Source organism: Lagopus muta, chromosome Z (assembly GCF_023343835.1).
Source record: "Lagopus muta isolate bLagMut1 chromosome Z, bLagMut1 primary, whole genome shotgun sequence".
NCBI lineage: Eukaryota > Metazoa > Chordata > Aves > Galliformes > Phasianidae > Lagopus > Lagopus muta.
The window spans coordinates 23,588,770-23,611,198 of record NC_064472.1 but is presented as its reverse complement, the minus strand read 5'-3'; the positions used below and the strand labels follow the sequence as shown (position 1 = coordinate 23,611,198).

Genomic DNA, 22,429 nt, shown 5'->3' with positions numbered 1-22,429 from the left:
ATTCTGCAGTGCATCAGATTTCCTTACAGCTGTCTAATATCTATAAATGCCAGGTATTTCACAAAAGATTGTCCTTCCTCCAGCATTTTTCTAATGGTTACACCATGGGCATGAATGAACTTAATGCCATAATTTAGGGCAGCAAAATCCACTAGTGAAAGGTATCTGTTCTGTCTGAGAGAACTTAGTCACTGTTTATATTTAAGAAGCAATGACAAATTTTGTGCAGTGATTCCAGTCCAATTGGCCAAACTACACTAAGCATAAAGTACTGCTTTATCTTGGACAGGCCTGGATAAGCTGTGCTTTCATCCTGCTGAGCCCAGCAGCTAGTTTCAGACTAAACACCAGCAGTTCCTCTCCTCTATTCATCACTATCTTCCTGTTCAGTATTAACCAGCAGCACTAAACATTGCATTTCTCTAACTGTACATGAGTTTGGTCCAGCTGCCATTTTCTCTAAAGATCACAAACCCTTTGGTAGTTAAAAATCGCCAGCCCTGAATTAAGAAACCAGGCACGAAATGCCAAAGTAGCTGCTGCTGCCAAGTTAGTTTTTAAAGCCTTCCACCCTATCAGTAACAAACCCAGAGGGGCTGTGTTTCACTCCAGATGGCTTGGGCACAAGTAGGTCTAAGAAGTCACATCCAACTCTTTCAGCCAAAGCCAGAGCACTAAACATCTCCTGAAAACTGCTGTTGCATGGCACGGACTCTCGAGCTGAAAAGCCACTCGTCCACCTCTAAAAGACTGCAGCATCTCTCCATATTCATCAGTACTCTGCTGGCTGGATAACTTACAGTTATTTCCTCAGTTAAGGAGACGATTTGGAGAAAACTCCAAAACTATGAGCCATGACCATGGACAGATTCTCTTTCTCCCTCTGACTCCCATACTACCATAATACAAGAAATAACATCTTCACCTCACCACTGAGCCTACCTTCTATTCCATCCCAGTGCAGACTTGAGGCTTCTCAGAACATGTCTCCTATATCTATCGCTAATGTTTACCATCGTTCCTAACTTCAGTCATATCTGGTTCCTACTTGTTAGGAAAAGTCAATAAAGATTACCTAATTAAGGCAGTTCAACACGCGCAGAAGCAGAGATGGCACTCCTTGGGTTTCACGCTAACTAGCATTAAGTGGAGAGGCGCAGACTCATCTTGTGCTCAGCCCTACCCTGCAAAACACAGTGATGGAGCTGTGCAGACTTCAGACGTGGCTCTCTCCATAGGGATCTCAAGTAAAAAGATCAAGACTGCCTGCTGCTTGCAAGTCACTACAGAAGAGATGATCACAGGCAGCAGGAATGATTCCTGCTGCTTAAACAAAATGGATGGAAGATCTTCATTACCCAACAGCAGAGAGAACCACGGGCTACAGAAGAAGTCAGCAACCAGCAGCACTTACCTGTCCAACTAGCTCTAGCCAGAGGCATCTTCCAGAGACCACAAGAAAAGAACCACTGTGCTCCTGGGAACACAGATGCAGAGGGAGGGAAGAGAGGCCCATGTGGAAAGAACAAGCTCAGATATATCTGATATCAAGGTCAGATGAGGCTGCGATACTCCTTGGAAAGCCAAGGTCTACTTTTAAACAGGTGAAATGGTTAAATGTAATATGAATAGCTCAGCAGTCTCAGTGTTCTCTCACCTTTAACCTAAGGATTGCTGCTCAACCATTTTAAGAAACGCAAAAAAGCCAGAGGCATGTTTCTGTGGCTAATGCTGTAGCCTTGATCTATGTCTCAAACACATGCAAGCAGCTGCAGTTGAGCAAAAAACAATTAGGGGATAGGATCTGGCCAAACTGGTAGACTTTCAGCACTGAATTTTCATACTAGTGTCCACAGGGCAGAGCCTGACTGAGCCCCTCACATCTCTTTACTTATTTGCCTATATCTCTCCCTTTCGGCAGCCGCTCTCAGTCCCTGGGGCTTCACCTGCCTGCATCTCTCATTTTTGTTATTTATTTGCATTACTGCAGCGCTTGGCAGCTTTGCTCATAGTTTCTGTCAATAGCTGGCAAACTCTTCTTACATAACAAATAACACAAAGAGCAAGCGAGTTAATCCCGAGCAGCACAATGGCAATCGTGTTTCATTGTGGTTCTAGTGGGTAGCAACTGTGCACACATCAGGGTGTTGGAACTAGATGATCTTGAAGATCCATTACAACCCAAGCCATTCTGTGATTCTAGGATTCACAGCCAGACAGAGGACTGAGGAAATGAAGACCAACTGGTTTTCAGCTTATGCGCAGCACAAAACATGTTTCTGTTCTTTGAAGCATCCAGAGGCAGATGGCAGAGGAGGCACTGGATAGGCTGCATGGAGCTGGGCACGAAACTTATCATCAGCGAGCACGGGGCTGTCACAGGAGGCATGGGCACACCCTCAGCATTCGCTTATATCCACAGTGCACAGGGACACGGGAGCAGTTCCCAGCACAATACTCATCTACATGTAAGAAGCTGTTCTCTGGATTAACTATTGGAGTTCTCAGCTTTCTTGAATTTGACTCAGTTGTTCTTAAGCTCAACACACTTAAATATTACCTGTGTATTTAATCTGCATGATGTGGCTTTGTAAGGCATTTAACGCTGTAAGTTAAAATTAAAGCACTTAAGCTTCTGTTAGTCATAGAAGTACAAAGCTCACTGTGTGTTGTGTAACTTTATGTCAGCACAATCTAATGAAGCAACAATTATCTCCTGTCGACAGTTTGTCTTAAGATGGATCCGGCAGGAGGACAGTAAATTATAATGATAATGATTTCCTTTTCTTAATAAATCATTTTTGCTTTTGTCCCAGTGTATTTGAACAGAAGCCAATTTTCAAGAGGAAAAACACAGAACAAAAGTCTTGTGCTTTAGCTGAAGAAAACTCTTCTGCAAAGAATCCTTCCAGTTCCTCTCTCCAATGTACAGTAAATGAGTTTAATTCACAGCCAATCCACCTGTTAATCACTGCTCTTTGTTCCCCATGCCGGGAGAGCAAATTAATTTTGAAAGCATGACATGAGGCTGTTTTCCAGTGTGCTTCTCTACAGCCTTGCAGAGCTCAAGTTTGCTCTGTTGAAGATTTAACCTCCTCCCTCTTTGCACAGCTGCACTGCTATGGATGCAGCATTAATTACATTTTTCTTCTGTTAGCTGTTGCCAGCTTTCATACATGTTTTTTCTTAGGATTCCTTAAAACAGAGGTCTCAAAGTAGGCTCTGTAATGCAACAACAAAACAGGAAAACTATTCAAATAACCCTTTGATCCAGATAACTCATCTTATAAAGCTCACTGGTATAACTCTGTCAGCAGAGAACATTTTCACATGTTTCACTGAAGGGAATTTGCTCTCATAACATTTTATCAATCCCAAATTATGTGTTTTCAGAAGAAAGCCTTAAGAAATACAAAATGTAGACTAAACTTAATTAGGATTATTATCCCTATCCTGATTACAGCTTGGACATCCAATTAAGCCCTAGCCCTCAAATGTTTACACTGAAGCCAAACTTCTCAGAAATATCAGTATGAACATAGCAGACAAGAGGAAAAGTTTCTGAAGACAGCCCAGTAATTACCTTTTTTTTATGAAAACCTTTTTCCACGTGCACCCCCAGACTTTCCTTTCTGGGGGCTTGGAACTGCAACAAGCAAGTGTTCCTGTTTTTCATGCTCTATAGCAGTGTTGCTAAGCTAACATCACAGAAAAACAACAGATCAGTCTGTCACTGTGGGCATCTGCATGTCACATCACGTGTTGGTCAACAGGGTCAGAGCTGAGTAAAAGCTTTCTCATTCCATCCTTGGAAACAACCCTCAAGAAAGGGGCTGTGCACATGCCTGTTTAGATAAGTGCACGCTATTTAGTTTTGACAGTCTCCTGTGCAGCTGCTGTTGTGCCATATTAAATAACAGCATATACTAACAAAGCCAATTTCCATTGCAAATCTTGAAACTATCTTCTCATTTCTTAGCAAAATAGCAAAAAAAAAACCAAACCAAAACAAAACAAACAAAATAAAAAAGAAACAAACCTCAAAAATACCCAACAACCCAAAAAAACAAACCAACCCTTTTAAAAGGCTGCTTAAGATACAGGGAATTAAGCAGCTGTGATCCATGAGGTGGCAATGCAATATGCTCCCACAGAGCAGCACAACACAGCAACAGCACTGCAGCAGACAGGAGTGGCAGGGGGAAGATGAGCTTTGCTCCACTCATGCGGTCACCTCCTGGTGGTGAAAAGCAGTAACACTGCTTTTCTCCCCTTCTGCACAGCCACAGGAGACAAGTGCTCAGGACCAAGGGCGCACAACAGCTTGGCACAGCAACCCTGCCTTTGTTTCCCACGGGCATATTAGCAAATGTGTCAGTGTGCTAAATGAATACCTGAACAGTGTCATGCTTGAAATATGCACACAAATGCACTCCACTAGCTTAAGCTGAGCAAGCTTTTACATACACAGACAACTGTAGCGATAGCCACCACACACAGTGCACATGGTGGACAGCCTCCACACTTAAAAATCAAAGTTCCCTCAGCCACTCCTCATAACACTGGCCAGCCCCGGCCAGCACAGAGCTCTGTGTCAGGCAGAGGGGGTGGGAATTCCCCACAGAGGATGGAACAGAACTACTGCGGCGCAGCAGGCCAGACACCACAGCATAGCCCAGGCTTGTGACTTTCCCACATCTTGCCTGCAGCCTTTCACACTGCATGGCCTCCTGCAGCCCTGCCAGCATTCAGGTGAGTGCGGCGGCACATGCACAGCAAGTAAGGGGAGAATCTGTGAGCACGAGAGCCCTGAAGATGGCCCATCTGGAAATACTGCAAAACAGAAGCATTTATGATTTCAAGACCTATCTTGATACTGCAGACGGTGTGGGTTCACATCTACGAGGGGATCTGGGATCTTGCTCACACTCCAATTCATTAAGCCAATCAAAGATGCATGTTCATAACCAATCACTGTTTCCGACGTCATTATTGATATTAGGGTGTGAAATAGGGCTCAGATACATGTGGAGGATGTGCATGACAGGAGGTATAAGGAAGAGCTATGGACAAGAAGTTATTATCACTATTATGTACATTTTGCTACCCACAGAAAGAGCCAAAAAGAAGCCAGCTTATAAAGCCTTGATGTGGGTTGGTTTGGCAGAATGACAGCATATGGGCGATTCCTGCATGGCGTTTGGGGCTTCTTGGGTTTAGTTTGTTTTATTGTGTAATCTGCTCGGTCTTCTCTTTAATGAAGCGTGAACATACAGACTGCTCTCTTCAGGAGCAGAGAGGGTAGGCTGCATCCCATCAGACTTCACAGAATCACAGAATACCCCGTGCTGTGCCAACCCTACCCGCCACACCAATTTGCAGGCCCTGACCACCCTGTAAGGCTGCGGCACCTTTCTTTGAAGCAGGCCCTGTTGGTGTTTCACACACATGCAAGCCCTGCCCAGCTCTGTGCTCAGAACACCACAGCAGGAGCCAGGCACACTGCTGAGCCTTCTGTGGGGCTGCCGCATGGCCGCCAGGGTTTGCCTCAAAAGCCAGGGAGGTAGTGGGCGTTTTTAATCTGAGATGGCCTGACAGCAGGCCCGAAGCGGCTAAATGAGTAACTACACTGCAACAGTTGAATTTGGGAGGTTCGTTAGTTTGGAAAGAAAATGACAGATGATGTCAAACTGTCCGTCCGCAAAAGAAGCAGAGGAAAAGACCCAGCACGTTTCAGTGCTTGCTGTAACTGTTTTCAGTGCCGTCCAACTGGCTGTTGCCAGTGCCCTCCAAAACATGAATCGGTTGTGCAGAATCAGCAGAAAGGGAAAGAAAAACACCTCGTGACCAGGGCTCTGCAAAGGAGCCGAAGCAACAAGCTGCCTTGGCTGAAACAATGAGGTAAAAGGGCTCTGAGACGTTTTCTCATTCCATTACATTTCCTCAGCGCTGATCCTGCAGTGCAAGTCGACCGTCCCCACCCCTCTCTGCCTGCTGAGACTGAGCTGAATTCTTCTTTTTTCTTGTGTTTGAGTAAAAGCACAGACTCTGCATCTAAATATTCTCCTAGAGTTCGCTGCTCTATGGAAAAGCAGCATCAGTCTTGGCTCTAAGTCTGAAAGCAAAAATCCACCCTGCAGGAGAGGCAGCCAGTCCCACTCCGCTGGACAGCAGGGAATGCAAACATCCCCACATCAGTACCATTACGCAGTGCCACACACACATGCCGCAGGAAGGTATTTCTCAGAGTGCACAAGGTTCTCACACTCAACACCATTTGATGGAAGGTTTATGCTTGCTTGCTAAGAACATCAACTGCTAATTTTTGCTAGTGAGAACCTCAGCACTGACAGTCTGCTGAGTGTCTGCTGATCCCTGTGACCATCATGGTAGCACAGGAGGTGCTACATTTGGAGGTAAGCTGACCTCCAAATCTAACTGAACACTGAACTAAAGCTTCACTTTATTTCTTTACCTGTCCTTTAACTACTTAATACTGTCCCGCAGGCTCAATAGCAGTTCAGCACTGGAACTCGTTTTCCTTCCCTGGCATAATTCCTCTTGCTCCAAACCAGCAGTCCCCTTAGCTTGAACTTTCAGCAACCATCTGTGTATTGGATGTCATGCTGGCAGCTGGCCATATGGGTTACAGGAAGCACTACACCACAGACAGCAGGAGCAGTTCAGACCATCAGGATTTCCATTAGAAATCCCCCCCCACCCCTTCTTCTTTCTTCCCACCCCAAGAATTCAGATTTCTGGCATCAGAAAAGAAAAATTCTAAGATGAATCCAAGAGGAAATATGCTTTTGAAAAATGCATGCTCTGCATTTTAGAAAGACAAACAAGAAGTTCCCTTGCCATTGAAGGCTGAACTGCTCTGGCTTCACTTTCCTCCTGCTCAGGCTCTCCGCCAAGCAGCAGCCTGTCACCTGCGGGCAGCAGCAGCAGTGCGCGCGGTGCTTCCCCTGAGCGCCAGCTTGGCCTCTTTGACCAGCAATGCTTCTTAACAACATGCACAAATACTGAAAGTGCTCCACAGCTATTACAAGTCATCCTGGGCCTCTTCTAGCCTCTGTACTTCAAATGTTTCATCAACTGTAAAAACAGAATACTTTCCCAAAAAAGATGTTCAAAAAGTCTGCCTGAACTTCTTGCTGCTGGGTAGTAATTATCTGTTTAATTACATGGCTCCTTTCTTTGCACTGTCTATTGCAGGGAAAATATTCTTTTCCAAATGAAACAATCTGCAAACATTTCTAAAACCAGGACAACTGGTTACAACTGCTACAAGTCCAGAGTGAGAGACATTGAAGCCTGAAAGCAAGCGGAAAAATGTCATGTCCTATTACAACAAATTATAAGATTTCAAACAGAAGCTGTATAGTTTTTTATTTCTAATTTTCTGCAATGACAGTAACAACAAAAGCTCTGTGGATCAGATATCTGCATGGCTCCTACCCACTATTTAAATGAGGGCTTGTCAAAGGACCATACAAAAAGACGTGGTTTTGTGTTAGTAATTTCACTGCAGGCATCACCCAGGTCACAGCCACTGTTGCCAAACAAAAAAGATATATCCGGTGTCTGTTATTGTCTTTTCATGATGAATTCCAGGAATAAACTAACTTGCTGTATGTTTTTAATTATATCAAATCTCCATAGCAAAGATATAGAGATTTTAAATGAGATTAAGTCTGTGAGATCCTGAGTTCCTGTAGATTACTCTGTGTGGGTGCATCTCATCCTTGAAAATGAAATGTTTGACATGCTTAAAAATATTGGGCTGATACATGCTGATAAACAAAGTGACTTTGTGACTTCTTTTTCCTAAAAAACGTAATAGTTCACATTTGAAAGAACAATCTTAAGCTGAAGACAATCACGCTGGTTTGTGTCAAGCTGTTCTCTGGCCAGGGCATTAGTTCACATATCATAATCCTCACGTGATTGACTATGCCAACAATTGTACTGCTAGAAACATGCATAAGTGTTTTTCAAAACTCAGGAACTGAGAAAGTTGAAATTAACAGCTGTGATAAGTCATATGGAAAATACTTTCAACTAAGTAAGCAGATGCTGTAATGCTACTGGCACAAGAGTAGCAGTGGACCCAATAAAATTAATCTTGAGAAAATGAGTTGCTAGCCACAAGGCGCCTGGCTGCAAATATCAGCAGTGGTATTTCTCATAGCAACAGCTTCAGCAACGTGACCTTTCAATTACCCAGTTTAATGCTGTCATTTATCTAAACCATAGGAAGGGAAGCGTTCTTTTCTCAGTACAGATAAAAAAAAAAGGACTTAGCTATCTCTTCACATAACAAATGCTTGGTCTACCATATTGTTCAATGTTTTCCTTTATCCACAGAGCTGGTCTGATATTAAAACCTAGAACTGTCATATCTGCTCACAAATGGATGTTTTACAGAACAGTTTGCAAGATACAAGAATCTACTTCCTGCCTACTCTGATGCTAGACTACATCCATCTTGAGATGGCACTGGAACCAGAAGCACAGTTATCTTTTCAACAGACATGAGTCTGATGCAGCAAATGTCTACTTATGCTGCCAACCTATCTCTCACACAAACATAACTTTTAATGAAAAGATGTAATTCTTAAAAAACAGGTTTCATGGATTATTTCTGAAGTGCAGGGTAAGAAAGCAAGGAGCTCAAACCTTCCACTAGCTCTAATTTGCACTGCAGAGCTGCTTATTTGTCAAACTGGTGCTGGTAGTTCTGTGAACCAGGAGGGATTGCTGCAAAACATGTCATTTTTTATTTTAAGTATATTCATCTGCTCCCATAATCTGTACAGAAACATCTTGAGCCAATGGAGGGATCTAATCCTGGTGCAAGCACACAAGCATTATTGTGGATGCCACAAAACAACCCGTATGCTTTTATACTACTTTACAGTGCCTTAGTAGTCAGTGTCGGCCATGTCCCCAGCTGTGACCTCCGTGATCAGAGGAAGGTGAGCACAGCCCTCATTCAAGCCGGGGAGCAGTTAGTACACCAGTCAAGGAGCAGCCAGCAACAGGGCCACTGTTGTCCTGGCAAATAGTGGTCAAGATGGACTCCTCCTTCCAGCAAACAAGTCCCAACTCCTCACTTCTGGTTTAACCACATCACTGTATGAATTGAAAACATCTGGTTAAGAGCACCACAAAGAGGGAAGGCAGAGGCAGCCTGTGCCACTGCCGCCTCCCTCACCAGTCCCTGAGGGCAGCTGGTTGTGGCAGGACCACTCTTCTCCTTCGGACCACCCCATGCACACACTGGAAAGCACGGAACTGGCACACAGAACCAGTCCTAATGACCACAGAAAGCCACACGCTGCTCTGCCTAGGGCTTTCCAGCTTTGGTCTGCATTACAGTTACTTAATCCCTGCAAACCTACGTTATAAACAGTAACAGGACACATCTAGAGTGGATTCGTCATTTCAGGCAAAGTACAATCAGATCACAAAAAGATAAGCTCAGAGGGCTCTATGACTGCAGCTGAACAACGCAATGGGCTGGCCAAGGGGAGAGTTTACTGTCAGGTATGACTTGTCAAGCACACACCCTTGAAGGAGGTGGCTTAGCATGAAACTTGGTAAGCAGAGTGTACACCTGCAGGCCCTGTCCTGGGGTGTTCGCTCTCACCTCAGCCATGGGGCAATTGAACTGCCCTGCACCTACGGAAAAGTCACCGAAGAAGTGAGAGGGAGATGAACTGCCTTAGCCTGAGGATTAACTTTGCTCTCTGCTGGTAACAAAGGAGAGAAGTTTTTGTTACAGAAAGAAATTCACACAGAGAAAAAGCACTGAACAGCAAACAAAAGAAACACTGGTCAGTTCATTTTGGCACACTACATGCAGCAATCCTACTGCCAATGTCAATGTATTACATGCTGTGTAGCTATAAATTTCAGCTGAGTTTGAATAAACACCAGCATATAGAATCACTCTGGGTCTGTCTAATGTGATCGCCTTGTAGACACCACAGAATTGCTGTGAACAGCAAGTTGAACAGCACAAAAGTTAGCATTTTTAGTTGCTCTCAGAGCTCACGTACCTGCAATCCCTTGTAGCAGCCCACAGACATTAAAAATACTTTTCTTCATAATACTCTGCACACACATAGTAAAGACAGACACAAACGCCACGGCGCAGAGGATCAGGATTCCCACAGCTAGGAAAATAGCGGTCGCCTGCCAGAACCCACTGGCAATCTCACTGAAGTTTTCAGCATAAGGGCCACAAAGCGTATCTCGCCTGGAGAGCTGCATGTGAGAGATCCTTGTGCAGCGCCCGTAGATGCCCAGGGTCGGGCGGTAAGGTTCCTGCGGCCCTCCCGTTCTGTTGTCCATGTCCTCGGTGCTGACCGGTTTGGCTTTGCCAATCAGCCAGTCCGCGCTCATGAAAGCGATGAGCTCCGCAAAAGCCACAACGATGCTCAGGAGAGTCCATAGCATTGACCGACACGTTACAATGACATGACACATATTGGTGTCCACTGCTCGCAAACAGTGCAGATGGCAGTCTTAACTCTGGGCACGAGGGGGAAAAAAGTTAAATAAAAGCAGAGAAGGGGGACCACGAGGAAATCACTGCTGCAGCTCTGCTTGCTCTTCCAGCTCTCACAGCAGCCAAGACAAAACTCCTCAGGAGAAAAAGTGAACCGCTGCAAGTTTTGCAAGCAGTACAGTCATTCGTCCTCTCCACTCAGTTCCTCCTTTTTTCTCGAGGGGATGCTGAGCTCCGAGGCGCGCTTTTCTCTCTTACTGCTCATACTGGCGCATGACGCTCCGAGTCGGCGGGGAAGGCTTTGGGGACTGCCCACTGCTCGACATCACGCACCTACGGGAGAGAGAAAAGACATCAGCAGCAGATAAAGCCTTCGCACAACTCAGCAAGCTGAAACCCTGCGCGCATCCACATCCACAAGCCAAAGCTTTCCGTGCGCGCTTGGAAGCCGCTCGCCTCGTCCCGAGGGAGCGACCGCTCCGGCTGCCAGGCGGCACTCACTCATCCGCTCCGCCCGTCCCGCACGGCCGTGCGTCGAGCGCGCTGCCACTGAAGTGTTGGTGGCGGCCCGGTCCCACCCACTCCTCCAGCACGCCCACATCATCTTCCCCTGCTTGAAATCGCCACGGCTGCAGGCGGCGGCCCAGCAGAGCGCTTTAAGCAATTTTACAGCCGCCGAGTGGCCGCGTCGCGAGGATCTGGGCAGGGAAGGTTGCACCGGGGGAAGGCAGCGGGCCGTGGGGCTGCCCAGCCGCCGCGGGACACCGACCCGCACCCCGCAGCCCTCGGCGCTCCCAGGGGCCTCCCCTTCTGCCGCCTGTGACGGTAGCTGGGGGACATTCCCAGAGCTATACTTCCCTTGGAATGAGAGGCGATCAGAGATCACTACGCTCCTCACTCAAACCCAGAAGCCTTCCTTACAATAACAGATGGATCAACACACATGCCTCTGCCCTTAAACTTAAAATGTATCACTTCGGAAGGGGGGGAGAGCAGGAAATGCAGTCATGCTACCCCTCAGCAAAGGGGGTGCACCGCTCCCGAGTTCTACTCACAAAAAAGACCAGTAGTGAACAGTGCCTCCTCTGCTCCCCTTTGCCGAACAGAGAGGGGTCAGCAGGTACCGGGGAAAAAAAAAGACATTCCCATCCTCCTTTGAAGTCCTTTAGCTTTGTCAAGGGGCGATGGAGTTGGTGTTTAAATTTTTAGGAGCTTCTGAGCCTAGCGGTTGAATTCCAGTCCCAGTGAATGCAAAAGTAAAAGAAAACAACAAAACACCACAACTTCAAAAACCTCAGAATTCCATACGGCAATTTCTTCTCCTTCCTACATTAGGATTTATGGACTATCCACAAGATCTCACCCGCATTACTCTTCTTCCCCACCTCCATCTGCAGGCTCCTGCAGGACCTAGCCACGCCTTTCATGCCCACAACCGAATTTCACCTCCCTCAGTTCGTGGTTACCATGCTGCCTGGCCTGTTTTTCTGACAGATGCTCCTGCATACCCTGCCTGGTTTTGTGCTTAGAACAAAGCCTGCAACTTTCAGCCTCTCTGCTGCCACTGGCCAACTAGAGAAAAACATCAGAGAATGACAGCCCAAACCCACAGTGCATGTCTGGCACTCAAACAACTCATTTCATGACTTTACTAAGTAAATTATGAAAATGTACTAAACTAGATGTTAGCAAATGGCAATCCACATTTAGTTGTGCATTTAGCTGTACTGTGACAATCATTCTTTTCCCATTTTTTATTCTGGAAAAGCTGGAGAAAGCATCGAGTTTTCAAGCAATCTGACATACCAATGACTCGAATACACCCTTTGTAATAACAGAGAACTAAAGTGTCAGCCTGCCAAAAAAAAGTTAATTCTCTCATTATTTCCACTTTAAACAACTGGAAAAGCATACATGCTTCTTATGTCAGTGGCATGATTAAAGACAATTTAATAGAAAACACCTTTATTTTTTAAGAGAAGTTCCAAAGAGAATCTGATTTTTTTGTGTAAGCACCACTCCTGAGTCAAAGATGAGTTAAACAACTCATCTTTGTAATTAATTGTATTTTTAACTGTGGTGCAAAGGACCTTACAGTCAAATCACAGCTGGTACACTTCACTCTGTATCTACGTAACATGATAAAATGCAGTTTATTGAACACAAAGAGAATAAAGTTCATATTTACTTAGGTAGGTGGGAATTCCAAATGAACATTGGAAGCCATAATACATGTCGCTAATAAAAGATGGTGAATGCATATTAGAATCATAAGGAAAACTACACACCACTGAGGTACTTTCCATTTAAAATGCAACAATACGTGATGGCAACATGTTAAGATATGAGTATCTCCAGAAAAGTAAATGCGTGAGTAGAACTGCCCGGTCAAAAATGATACGAAAATAGAGTCAAATCTCAGGTCTTCCCTGGGACACACACTTCCCAGTTTTGCTATATTGTGAAATATTCGTAGCATGTGAAAGTTAATAAACATCACCAGTAATAACAGCTCCTGCTGTCACACTTACCTTTCAAATTAAACCTTCACAACCCAGCTTTTCACAGGTAACTACCACTTTATTCTGGCAGAACGAGCACACAGATAAATTTGTTCCTGTACTAGTGATAAACTGAATGCGAGTGCTGTTCCCTTCATCTCCTGTTATAGCTCAGAGGACAAAAACACACTCAGGAATATGGTTCAGGGGTCAGAGGAAGGGCAGGAACATTTCTTACTCATTAGATTCAGCAGAGGGAGGTTGCAGATGAAGTACTGGAGATTATTCACAGTTCAGCCATGCTTCTGTAGTTAACGTTTTTGTTCCAGCAGGTATCACTTTGAATTTCCGAATGAATTTACCCAATTTTCACACAGCTCCAACAGAACATGTACACTGTGCATCAGAGCCTTTCCAGCTACGCTGTGCGCTGTGGAACTCTGCACTTCGTGAAGCTGCCCTCCAGCACTTGCCCCTTTTCTCCCATTTTTGCTGGACAGAAACTCACGCTACAATCTTTCCAGGCTGAAAACTAGCTGTTTATTCCACCTCTCAGTTTCCCATCCATTGACGAACATTTTCCATGACAGAGCTCTATGTTCTTCACAGCATGCCACTCAATATCCACTTCTGAGAGACTGTCAAAATATTTGCCTTGACAGCCTAAATTCAAAATATACAACAGTTCTTTAATCCCTTTGCTATTATCTCACTCAAACCAACTCTTAACTGACGAGGCAAATTTCTTTCTGCAGGTTCATCTCTTGGCCATTTGCATCTGCCCCTATATTTACTGCTGTGATCATCCATGTGGGTGCTGCAAGAGGTCCCTGGCTGCCCCACCACAGCCCAGCCCAGCTCCTCAGCCTGGCACTGCAGTCGGACACACTACAAGTTCTTTTGGAGGGGAGAGGAGGTATTTTAAGATTTAGGTCATTCCAGCCAACAAGTTCCCACCATGCCCCTCCAAAAATGCTATGGCAGCAACAAAACCCAAGTAAGGCAATAGGGCCCTCAAACATTTTTCACTGCCAAAGACAAAAATATTGAGAAACTACACCTTCAGTGTCACTTATTGTGTTCCCTTGTAGTCAAATTCTGCACTAAATGAAGTCTAACGAAGTTAAAAGATATTTGATCCTCACAGCATCCAGAGAGGGCAACAGTGAAAGTGAATTATTATTTTGGTTGCCTTAATCTAACAAAGCAAACTAAGCTTAAAACATGACTAAAATTTTCCTTCTCTTCAGACACAATTCTGACAGCCAGATATTATGCCTCAAGTTACACTTACACATCTCTTGCTAAGAATTTTTAGCCATTGTCTTTTACTACACAGCAATGCTATATTCTAAGTAAATAAGTAACATATAATTTTCTGAACTAGATAAAGAATCACACTTGTCTCCATTTTGCTTATGCTGCCAAGACCAAAAGGTCAGAAGCTGATCCAAATTATAATATTTAAATTTTTGATTTTAGAGATGTTGAGCTGGAGAGTTTTGCTCTGACATACCACACAGATAGGAAGAAACAGCTGCAAAGTTCAAATTTGAGTCAATCACATACCACTGCTGTTTATTTTAAAAAGTGTCCTACAAGCAAAGCACAAGAGTCCCGCAAGCACCTTCCAGAACTATGTTATGGTCAGGCCTTTATGCTCTCCTTAAGAGTTTGACTGGAGGGGGCTCATACCAAAGCCTGCTGCTCAGCTTTCGCCCTTTCCAGCCTGGTTCTATCAGCTCAAGAGTGAGAATAAATCATCTTTAGATAAGTGGCTTTTGGCTTGGCTTAAACAAACAGCTGAATGGAAGGCCACACAGACTGCTGAAATGACCCCAGTTTGTAAAATAAATCCAGGCACAATTACAGATTTTATTCTACAATTTGCCATAGTCCAAAGCACAGCTATGCAGAGGAGCTTCTAAATCTTGTTTACAAAACACAAGCTTGAGCATCTCATAATCAAAAATGTGAAAATCCTAGAAGCTTTGCTTCTGCTTTCTCTGAAACATTGTTCACTAGAAGTTACAAACACTGAGAATGCTTTGAACCACCAGAGTGGAAGTAGCTCCTATTTATGTTGATGCTTGCAAACTCACCATTTAAAACAAATACAACTGAGGCTCACACACCAAGGGTCGGTCTGAAATGACCTAGTGCAGCAGCCAGGTCAGTACAGGCTGCTTCACTAGGCAGCTCCTTCCTCTGTGCTCTCATTAGCCAGCAGTCAGCTGAAGGCTCACTCTGCCCAGCAAGCAGGAACAGCTCACAGCGTAAGCATTACAGATTATTCGTTTATGGGTGAGCGATACATGGCAAATAGGTTTGCCACCTGGGCTGAAGACAAAGAAGACATTAATCTGGGATTTAGTGGATGAGAGGATAAGGAAAGACAAAGAGGAATAAAGCAGGAGAAAGAACAGTTGTCATGTGAGCCAGCTCCAATGGCGCTAGGCCCCTTCGTGGGATGTGTGTTCCTGCAGGAGGAGCTGTCTGGAGGAGCGCTGTTTCTCAGAGATACCACCATGTACATCAAGTCACTGTGCCAAAGGGCTGTCCCCACACACTCGCATGTGACCTGCAGGTGTAAAAGGAGGCACATTCATCATGTTCTGCTCTCATAATAGAACACGGATGAGTACTAGTTCTTAAGGAAAAACAAGCTGTCCTAAAAGGTTAGGAGTAAGCTCTCTCTGTAGGCCATGAGGAGATCTGCTGACACTGGTTTGTGCTAAGCAGCGCACACTCACCACAGGAAACACGTGGGTCATGAATTGGTAAGGCATTTGGATACTTCAGTGTGTCATTGTTTTGTTTTTTAAATGGATCAGATTTCAGAGTCATTAAAATATTCAGTGTTGGATAACAAAATAGGAGCGGGTGGTTTAAAACTGAAATGGTAGCACAATGTCAGCCATACTTCATACAATAAAGAAAGGATTCCCTCCTCTCTCCATCCACTGTCTTATTTTCATCAAATTATTGCCTACGAAAGTAATACGAGGAACAGAACTTTTTGCTTGAAGAACTGAAAGCAAAGCTTTGATTACTTGTCACTTGCAAATTAAGGAGAGTATACATTTGCATATTATAAATATTTAATTATTATAAAACTGCACAGGGCTATTAATGAGTGCATTATTGTGACTGGCTGCTGAAAAATATGACATATTCTGTTCAAAGACAGATATGTCTATATAATAAAGGACAGCTGGTGATCGGGGTCTACTACAGGCTACCTGAATAAGAGCAGCTTGTTGATGAGGCCCTCCTGCATCAGCTACAAGAAATTTCACACTCACGGCTCTCATCCCAATGGAGGATTCCAACTGCCTAGATATCCACTGGCAAGTCAACACAGTGAGCTGTAAGCGATCCAGGAGTCTCCTGGAGCCCACTGACTATAACTTTCTGGATCAAGTATTGAATGGACCAACCAGAGGCGACGCATTGCTGGACCTGGTGCTCATAAGTACAGAAAAGATTGTTACAGTTACTAAGATTGGAGGCAGCCTGGGCTGCAGAGACCATGCCCTGGTTGAGTTTGTGATCTTGAAGAATGTGGGCCTCACAAAGAGTGGAGTCAGGACCTGAACTTCAAGAGAGCAAACTTCAGGTACTTTAAGGAATTGTAGGATGAGATCTCCTGGGAAGGAGTCCTTACAGACAAAGGAGTGGAAGAAAGCTGGCTAGTTTTCAGGAATGCCTTTCTGAGAGTGCAAGAGCTCTCCATCCTTCAGAATAAGACAGCAGGCAGGGGAGGCGGGAAACCAGTATGGCTTGGCAAGGATTTGCTGGTCAAATTGAAGGAAGAGAAGGGCAAGTACAGGCAGTGGAAGCAAGGGTGTGTCACCTGGGAAGAGTACAGTGATGCTGTCTCGATTTGCAGAGATAGGGTAAGGAAAGACAAGGCACAGTCCAACTGAACTTGCTAAAAACAAGGAGGGATTCTACCAGTAGATGGGTCAGAAGAGACAGGCCAAAGAGAGCATACTGTCTCTGCTGAATGAAAAAGGAAAACTGGCTACAACAGATATGGATAAGACTGAGGTATTCAAAGGGTTCTTTGCCTAAATGTTTAATGGCAGCCAGGATTCTCACATCTCTGTCTCTCTACGTGGGAACAGGGGAACAAACTTCCCCTTGACTGTGAGGACGGAGCAAGTCCAATAACAACTCATGAGAGTGAATGTGTACAAGTCCATAGGGCTGGATGACATGCATCCCAGGGTCGTACAGGAGCTGGCTGACATGGCTGCTGAGTTGCTCTTCATCATATTTGAAAAGTCATCACTATCAGGTGAAGTCTCTGGGGACTGGAAAAATAGAAACATCATTCTCTTTTACAAGACAGAGAGGAAGGAGGACCTGAGAAATTACAGGCCAGTGTGCCTCATCTCTGTGTATGGGAAGATCACAGAATAGATCCTCCTGGATATCATGTTAAGGCACATAAGGGACAAGCTAACATGGCTTCACCAAGGGAAGGTCATGCCTGACCAATCTGGTGGCCTTCTATGATGGCACAACAGCATGGGAGGACGAAGGGAAAACAACTGATATAATTTCCCTTTACTTCTACAAGGCCTTTGGCATGGTGCCCTATCACATCCTTTTCTCTAAAATGGAGAGAGATGGATTTGAAGGATGGACTGCTTGGAGAATGAGGAATTGGTTGGATGGTTGCAACCAGAGGGTTGTGATTAATGGCTCTATGGCCAGGTGGGAGGCCGGTAACAAGCAGTGTCTCCCAGAGTGAGACCAGTACTTGGGACCAGTGCTCTTTAACATCTTTGACATAAATGATAGGATTGATTAATCAGCAAGTTTGCTGATAACACTGAGTAGTGTGATTGATACAGCAGAAGAAAGGGATTACATCCAGAGGGGTCTCGATGAACTTGAAAGGTAGGCCCTTGTGAACCTAATGAGGTTCAACACAGCAAAGAGCAGGGTTTTGTCTTCAGTCAAGGTAATCCCATATATGTGTGCAATCTGGGAGAAGGACTCCTTGAGAGTAGCCCTGCTGAGTAGGACTTAGGGGTCCTGGCTGATGAAAAACTTAATATGAGCCACTGGTGATTAACCCCCTTTGCTCTGCTCTTGTGAGGCCCAATCCAGAGTACTGTGTCCAAGTCTGGGACCCCCAACACATCAAAGATGTGGAGCTTTCAGAGAGGGTCCAGATGAGGGCCACAAAGATGATTCAAGGGCTGGAGCACGGGGAAGGTGCCTGAAGACTGGAAGATAGCCAACGTCACCCCGGTCTTCAAAAAAGGCAAGAAGGAAGACCCAGGCAATTATAGGCCAGTCAGCCTCACCTCTGTCCCTGGAAAGGTGATGGAACAGCTTGTGCTGGATGTCATCTCCAGACAACTGGAAGAAGAGGAGGTTATCAGGAGTAGTCAGCACGGGTTCACAAGGGGGAGGTCGTGCTTGACCAACCTGGTAGCCTTCTATGATGTTGTCTCTGGCTGGGTGGATAGGGGGAGAGCAGTGGATGTAGCCTACCTTGATTTCAGCAAGGCATTTGATACTGTCCCCCACGACATCCTTATAACAAAGCTGAGGAAGTGTGGGATAGATGAGTGGACAGTGAGGTGGGTTGAGAACTGGCTGACTGGCAGAGCGCAGAGGGTCGTTGTTGGTGGTGCAGAGTCCGGTTGGAGGCCTGTAACCAGTGGTGTTCCTCAGGGGTCTGTGCTGGGTCCGGTCTTGTTCAACATCTTCATCAATGACCTTGATGAGGGGATAATGGCCACCCTCAGCAAGTTTGCCGATGATACGAAGTTGGGAGGATTGGCTGACACGCCTGAAGGCTGTGTTGCCATTCAGCAAGACCTGGATAGGCTGGAGAGCTGGGCAGAAAGAAACCGGATGAGGTTTAACAAAAGCAAGTGTAGAGTCTTGCATCTGGGGAGGAATAATTCCATGCACCAGTACAGGTTGGGGGATGAGCTGCTGGAGGGGAGCTCTGCGGAAAGGGACCTGGGTGTCCTGGTGGACGACAGGTTGGCCATGAGCCAGCAGTGTGCCCTTGTGGCCAAAAAGGCCAATGGCATCCTGGGGTGCATTAAAAAGAGCGTGGCCAGCAGGTCAAAGGAGGTGATCCTCCCCCTCTAATCTGCCCTGGTAAGACCTCATCTGGAGTACTGCGTCCAGTTCTGGGCTCCCCAGTACAAAAAAGACAGGGATCTCTTGGAAAGAGTCCAGCGGAGGGCCACAAAGATGGTGAAGGGCCTGGAGCATCTCCCCTATGAGGAAAGGCTGAGTGAACTGGGTCTGTTCAGCCTTGAGAAAAGGAGACTGAGAGGGGACCTGATCCATGTCTATAAATATCTGAGGTGTGGGGGGCAGAATGGCGAGGCCGGACTCTTTTCAGTGGTGAGTGGAGACAGGACAAGGGGAAACGGCTGGAAACTGCAGCATAGGAAGTTCTGCACAAACATGCGCAAGAACTTCTTTACAGTGAGGGTGACGGAGCACTGGAACAGGCTGCCCAGGGAGGTGGTGGAGTCTCCTTCTCTGGAGATGTTCAAGACCTGCCTGGATGCCTACCTGTGTGACCTGCTGTAGGGAACCTGCTTTGGCAGGGGGGTTGGACTCGATGATCTCTGGAGGTCCCTTCCAACCCCTACAATTCTGTGATTCTGTGATTCTGTGATTCTGTGATCTCTCCTTTGAAAATAGGCTGAAGGAACTGGGCCTGTTCAGCCTGAAAGTGAGAAGGTTGTAGGGAGTCCTCACTGCAGTATTCCAGTATTTTAAGGGAGTTATAAACACAAAGAAAATCAACTTTTTACAAGGCTAGAGACAGGACGAGGGGGAATGGTTTTAAACTAAAGGAAGGGAGATTTAGATTAGATGTCAGGGAGACATTTTTCACTGAGAGAGTGGTGAGGCACTGGCACAGGCGCCCAGAGACACTGTGGATGCTCCACCCCTGGAAGTGTCTAAGGCCTGTCTGGGGGCCTGGGCAATCTGATTTAGCACTTGATTTAGTGCTTGGCAGCCCTACTTGTGGCAGTGGGGCTGGAACTTGATGATTCTTGAGGTCCCTTCCAATCCAAGCCATTCTATGATTCTGTTTCACTGCTAACAGGGAATGCAGATTTACAATATGTCATGTTTTAGTCATGTTGGCATGATGTAATATGCAAAACATAATTAAATTCTTTTGCAAATTAGTTAAAATTCATTGAAGTATCACTATCAATTTCTTATTTCCTTGTATTTCATTTGAATTATATGCTATTTATTTCAGTTTTCCTCCCCAAGACAGCTTGTAGATGTGAAGTCATCTTTAACTGAATTGTTTAATACTCCTGTGCCAAAATGTCCAAATTTTATGTATGTCAACAGGTTAAAAAAAAAAAAAAACCAACAGCAACTATTGTTCTCCTGATGCAGTGCGAAGTTATTACATCCCATCTTGCAAACAAGTTCCCTTCTATCATGCTACAGAAAATGCTTATCTAATTGCAAGTGATTTTGCATCTTAAGTACATCACTGTAGAAGAAATAAATATGAAAATTATTTCAACTTAGAAAAAAAAAAAAAAAGCAATTGAAATACACCATTCTCTTTCTGACCTCATTAAAATCCATGGCAGGACTCCCACTGACTTTTATGGGGCCAGTACATCCCTGAAAAATTACTGAAAGAACAAGAATTTCCAAGTTTTCAGACCAACTGCAGGGGAGATTTAAACACAGGACTCATTTCCCTCTTTTCTCATCCAGACAAAACTTTGCATATTGCTCCCACACTGAGAGGAGATCAAGCTAACTTGGATTTCCAACATCTCTCCTAAACTGCACATTCTCCTGCAGGAGATTTGTTCCATTGCTTCATATTTATTTACAAAAGTCTTTAAACCTTTAGCCATTACATTATGTTTTGAAAACTTACTCAAGATCTTCTGTAATTCCAAAATTTATTAAAACTTATGAGGCAAAGAAAAGCTAATGTGTATTATTTCTATTGTTGTATCTCAAGAGAAAATTACACATCACATAAAAAATCATCACTAAGGGAGCAATCTTGGCTACAATCACTGATAGTCTAAGTGCTCAGGAATTCACCAACTGGGAGTGGAATCTTGAGTTTCCTTTCTTACTTTCCCACTAGGTCACTGAAGTTTCAATATTGTAAGCATCTCTTCTGAAGCACCCTTTCCTGGTCACTTAAAATATTACATCTGTCATGAAGACTCAAGCAGTGGGGTGTAATCTCTTCTTCTAGCATCTGTTAAGCATAGCTTATGAAGGACTCTGAGACGAGGATGGAGAAAGAGTGTCTGGGAGGAAAATGGCAAGTCAGAAGGAAAGTATCGCTAATATTTGATAGCAAACAAAACCTTGCTATTTTTGTGCTAAGAATTTTTACCTTAAAAGGAAGCCAGGCTTTCACTGTTTAACTAGTTAATAGTGTGTACATGAGCTAGAGCATCAGCCCAAAAATACTTGGAATCTGTGCTTGTTGTAAAAAGCAACTCAATCCCATGAGTTCACTGTGACAGATTTGGAAATGCTCTTGATAATTTATGAATATTTCATTATGATATTTATTATAGAATATAGTGGTTATTGTTTAGTAAGAGACTGGTGAGAAAAACACACAGGAAAGGAAAGAATGACTCTATTATGCCACTTCTCAGAATGCTCTGGAGAACTGCTTACTAAAAAGACAATACTATGACAGGAAAATCCTTGCAAACACAAGAGATCAAAGACACAAAACTATTTAGGAAGGAACAAAGTGAAGGGAAGAGAAGCTGTTTTGGACAAACAAGCTCACATTAACTCTCAAAAGGATGAAGGTGCTGTATTCCTTTCCCTACTATGGATACTTAGCAGAGTCAGGAATGGTTATGAATCTGCTGCTGGGGCAAACACCATGGGATGGGCAACTCTGCTGAGATAAGACCTACAGCTTGAGGACCGCCCAGTAAAACTTGGGTTGTTTCAGTGTGACTCACTGCTTATTCCTGTAAGCAATTACCTGTGTTTTTCCCTCCAGAAAACCACCATCACTTTACTTACCAATGAAACCAGGAGCTGGTGCACCTATGATGCACCTGTCACATTTCAAAATGTATGCATTCATTTAATTTTCTCTTCATTCAAATTGAAAACAAAACATCCTCCTAAAAATCAATATGAATGAGCACCTTAGCATAGTAAATTATACAAACTGGAATATGGGACAGAAACGCCCTTCTTGAGTAAACACTGAATTCTTGTTATGCAGGAGCTGAGAAGAGTCGGTAGTGACGCAAGGGAACCGAAAGGATCATGATGGATCAGAGCTGGCATGCAGCTATACACACCTTTGTGTGCAGACATCTGAGTATCTGGACATTGCATACAATAATAAGCAACAGTAAACATAAAAAGTGTGTGA

The 22,429-nt window shown here is 44.6% G+C and overlaps 1 protein-coding gene across 3 annotated transcripts in view; it reads right to left on the bottom strand.

Moving 5' to 3' along the window:
• Nucleotides 1–22,429, bottom strand: part of LHFPL2 (LHFPL tetraspan subfamily member 2) — a 122,053-nt gene that overhangs the window by 1,609 nt on the left and 98,015 nt on the right. For 2 of the 3 annotated variants that reach the window (XM_048932548.1, XM_048932549.1), the window contains one exon: nt 10,068–10,852. In XM_048932548.1, the coding sequence (XP_048788505.1) occupies nt 10,068–10,497 (430 nt within the window). In that variant the 5' untranslated portion in view covers nt 10,498–10,852. Of the gene's footprint in view, nt 1–10,067; nt 10,853–11,020; nt 11,066–22,429 lie in introns of those variants that run through there. The other variant, XM_048932550.1, reaches the window with a different exon arrangement.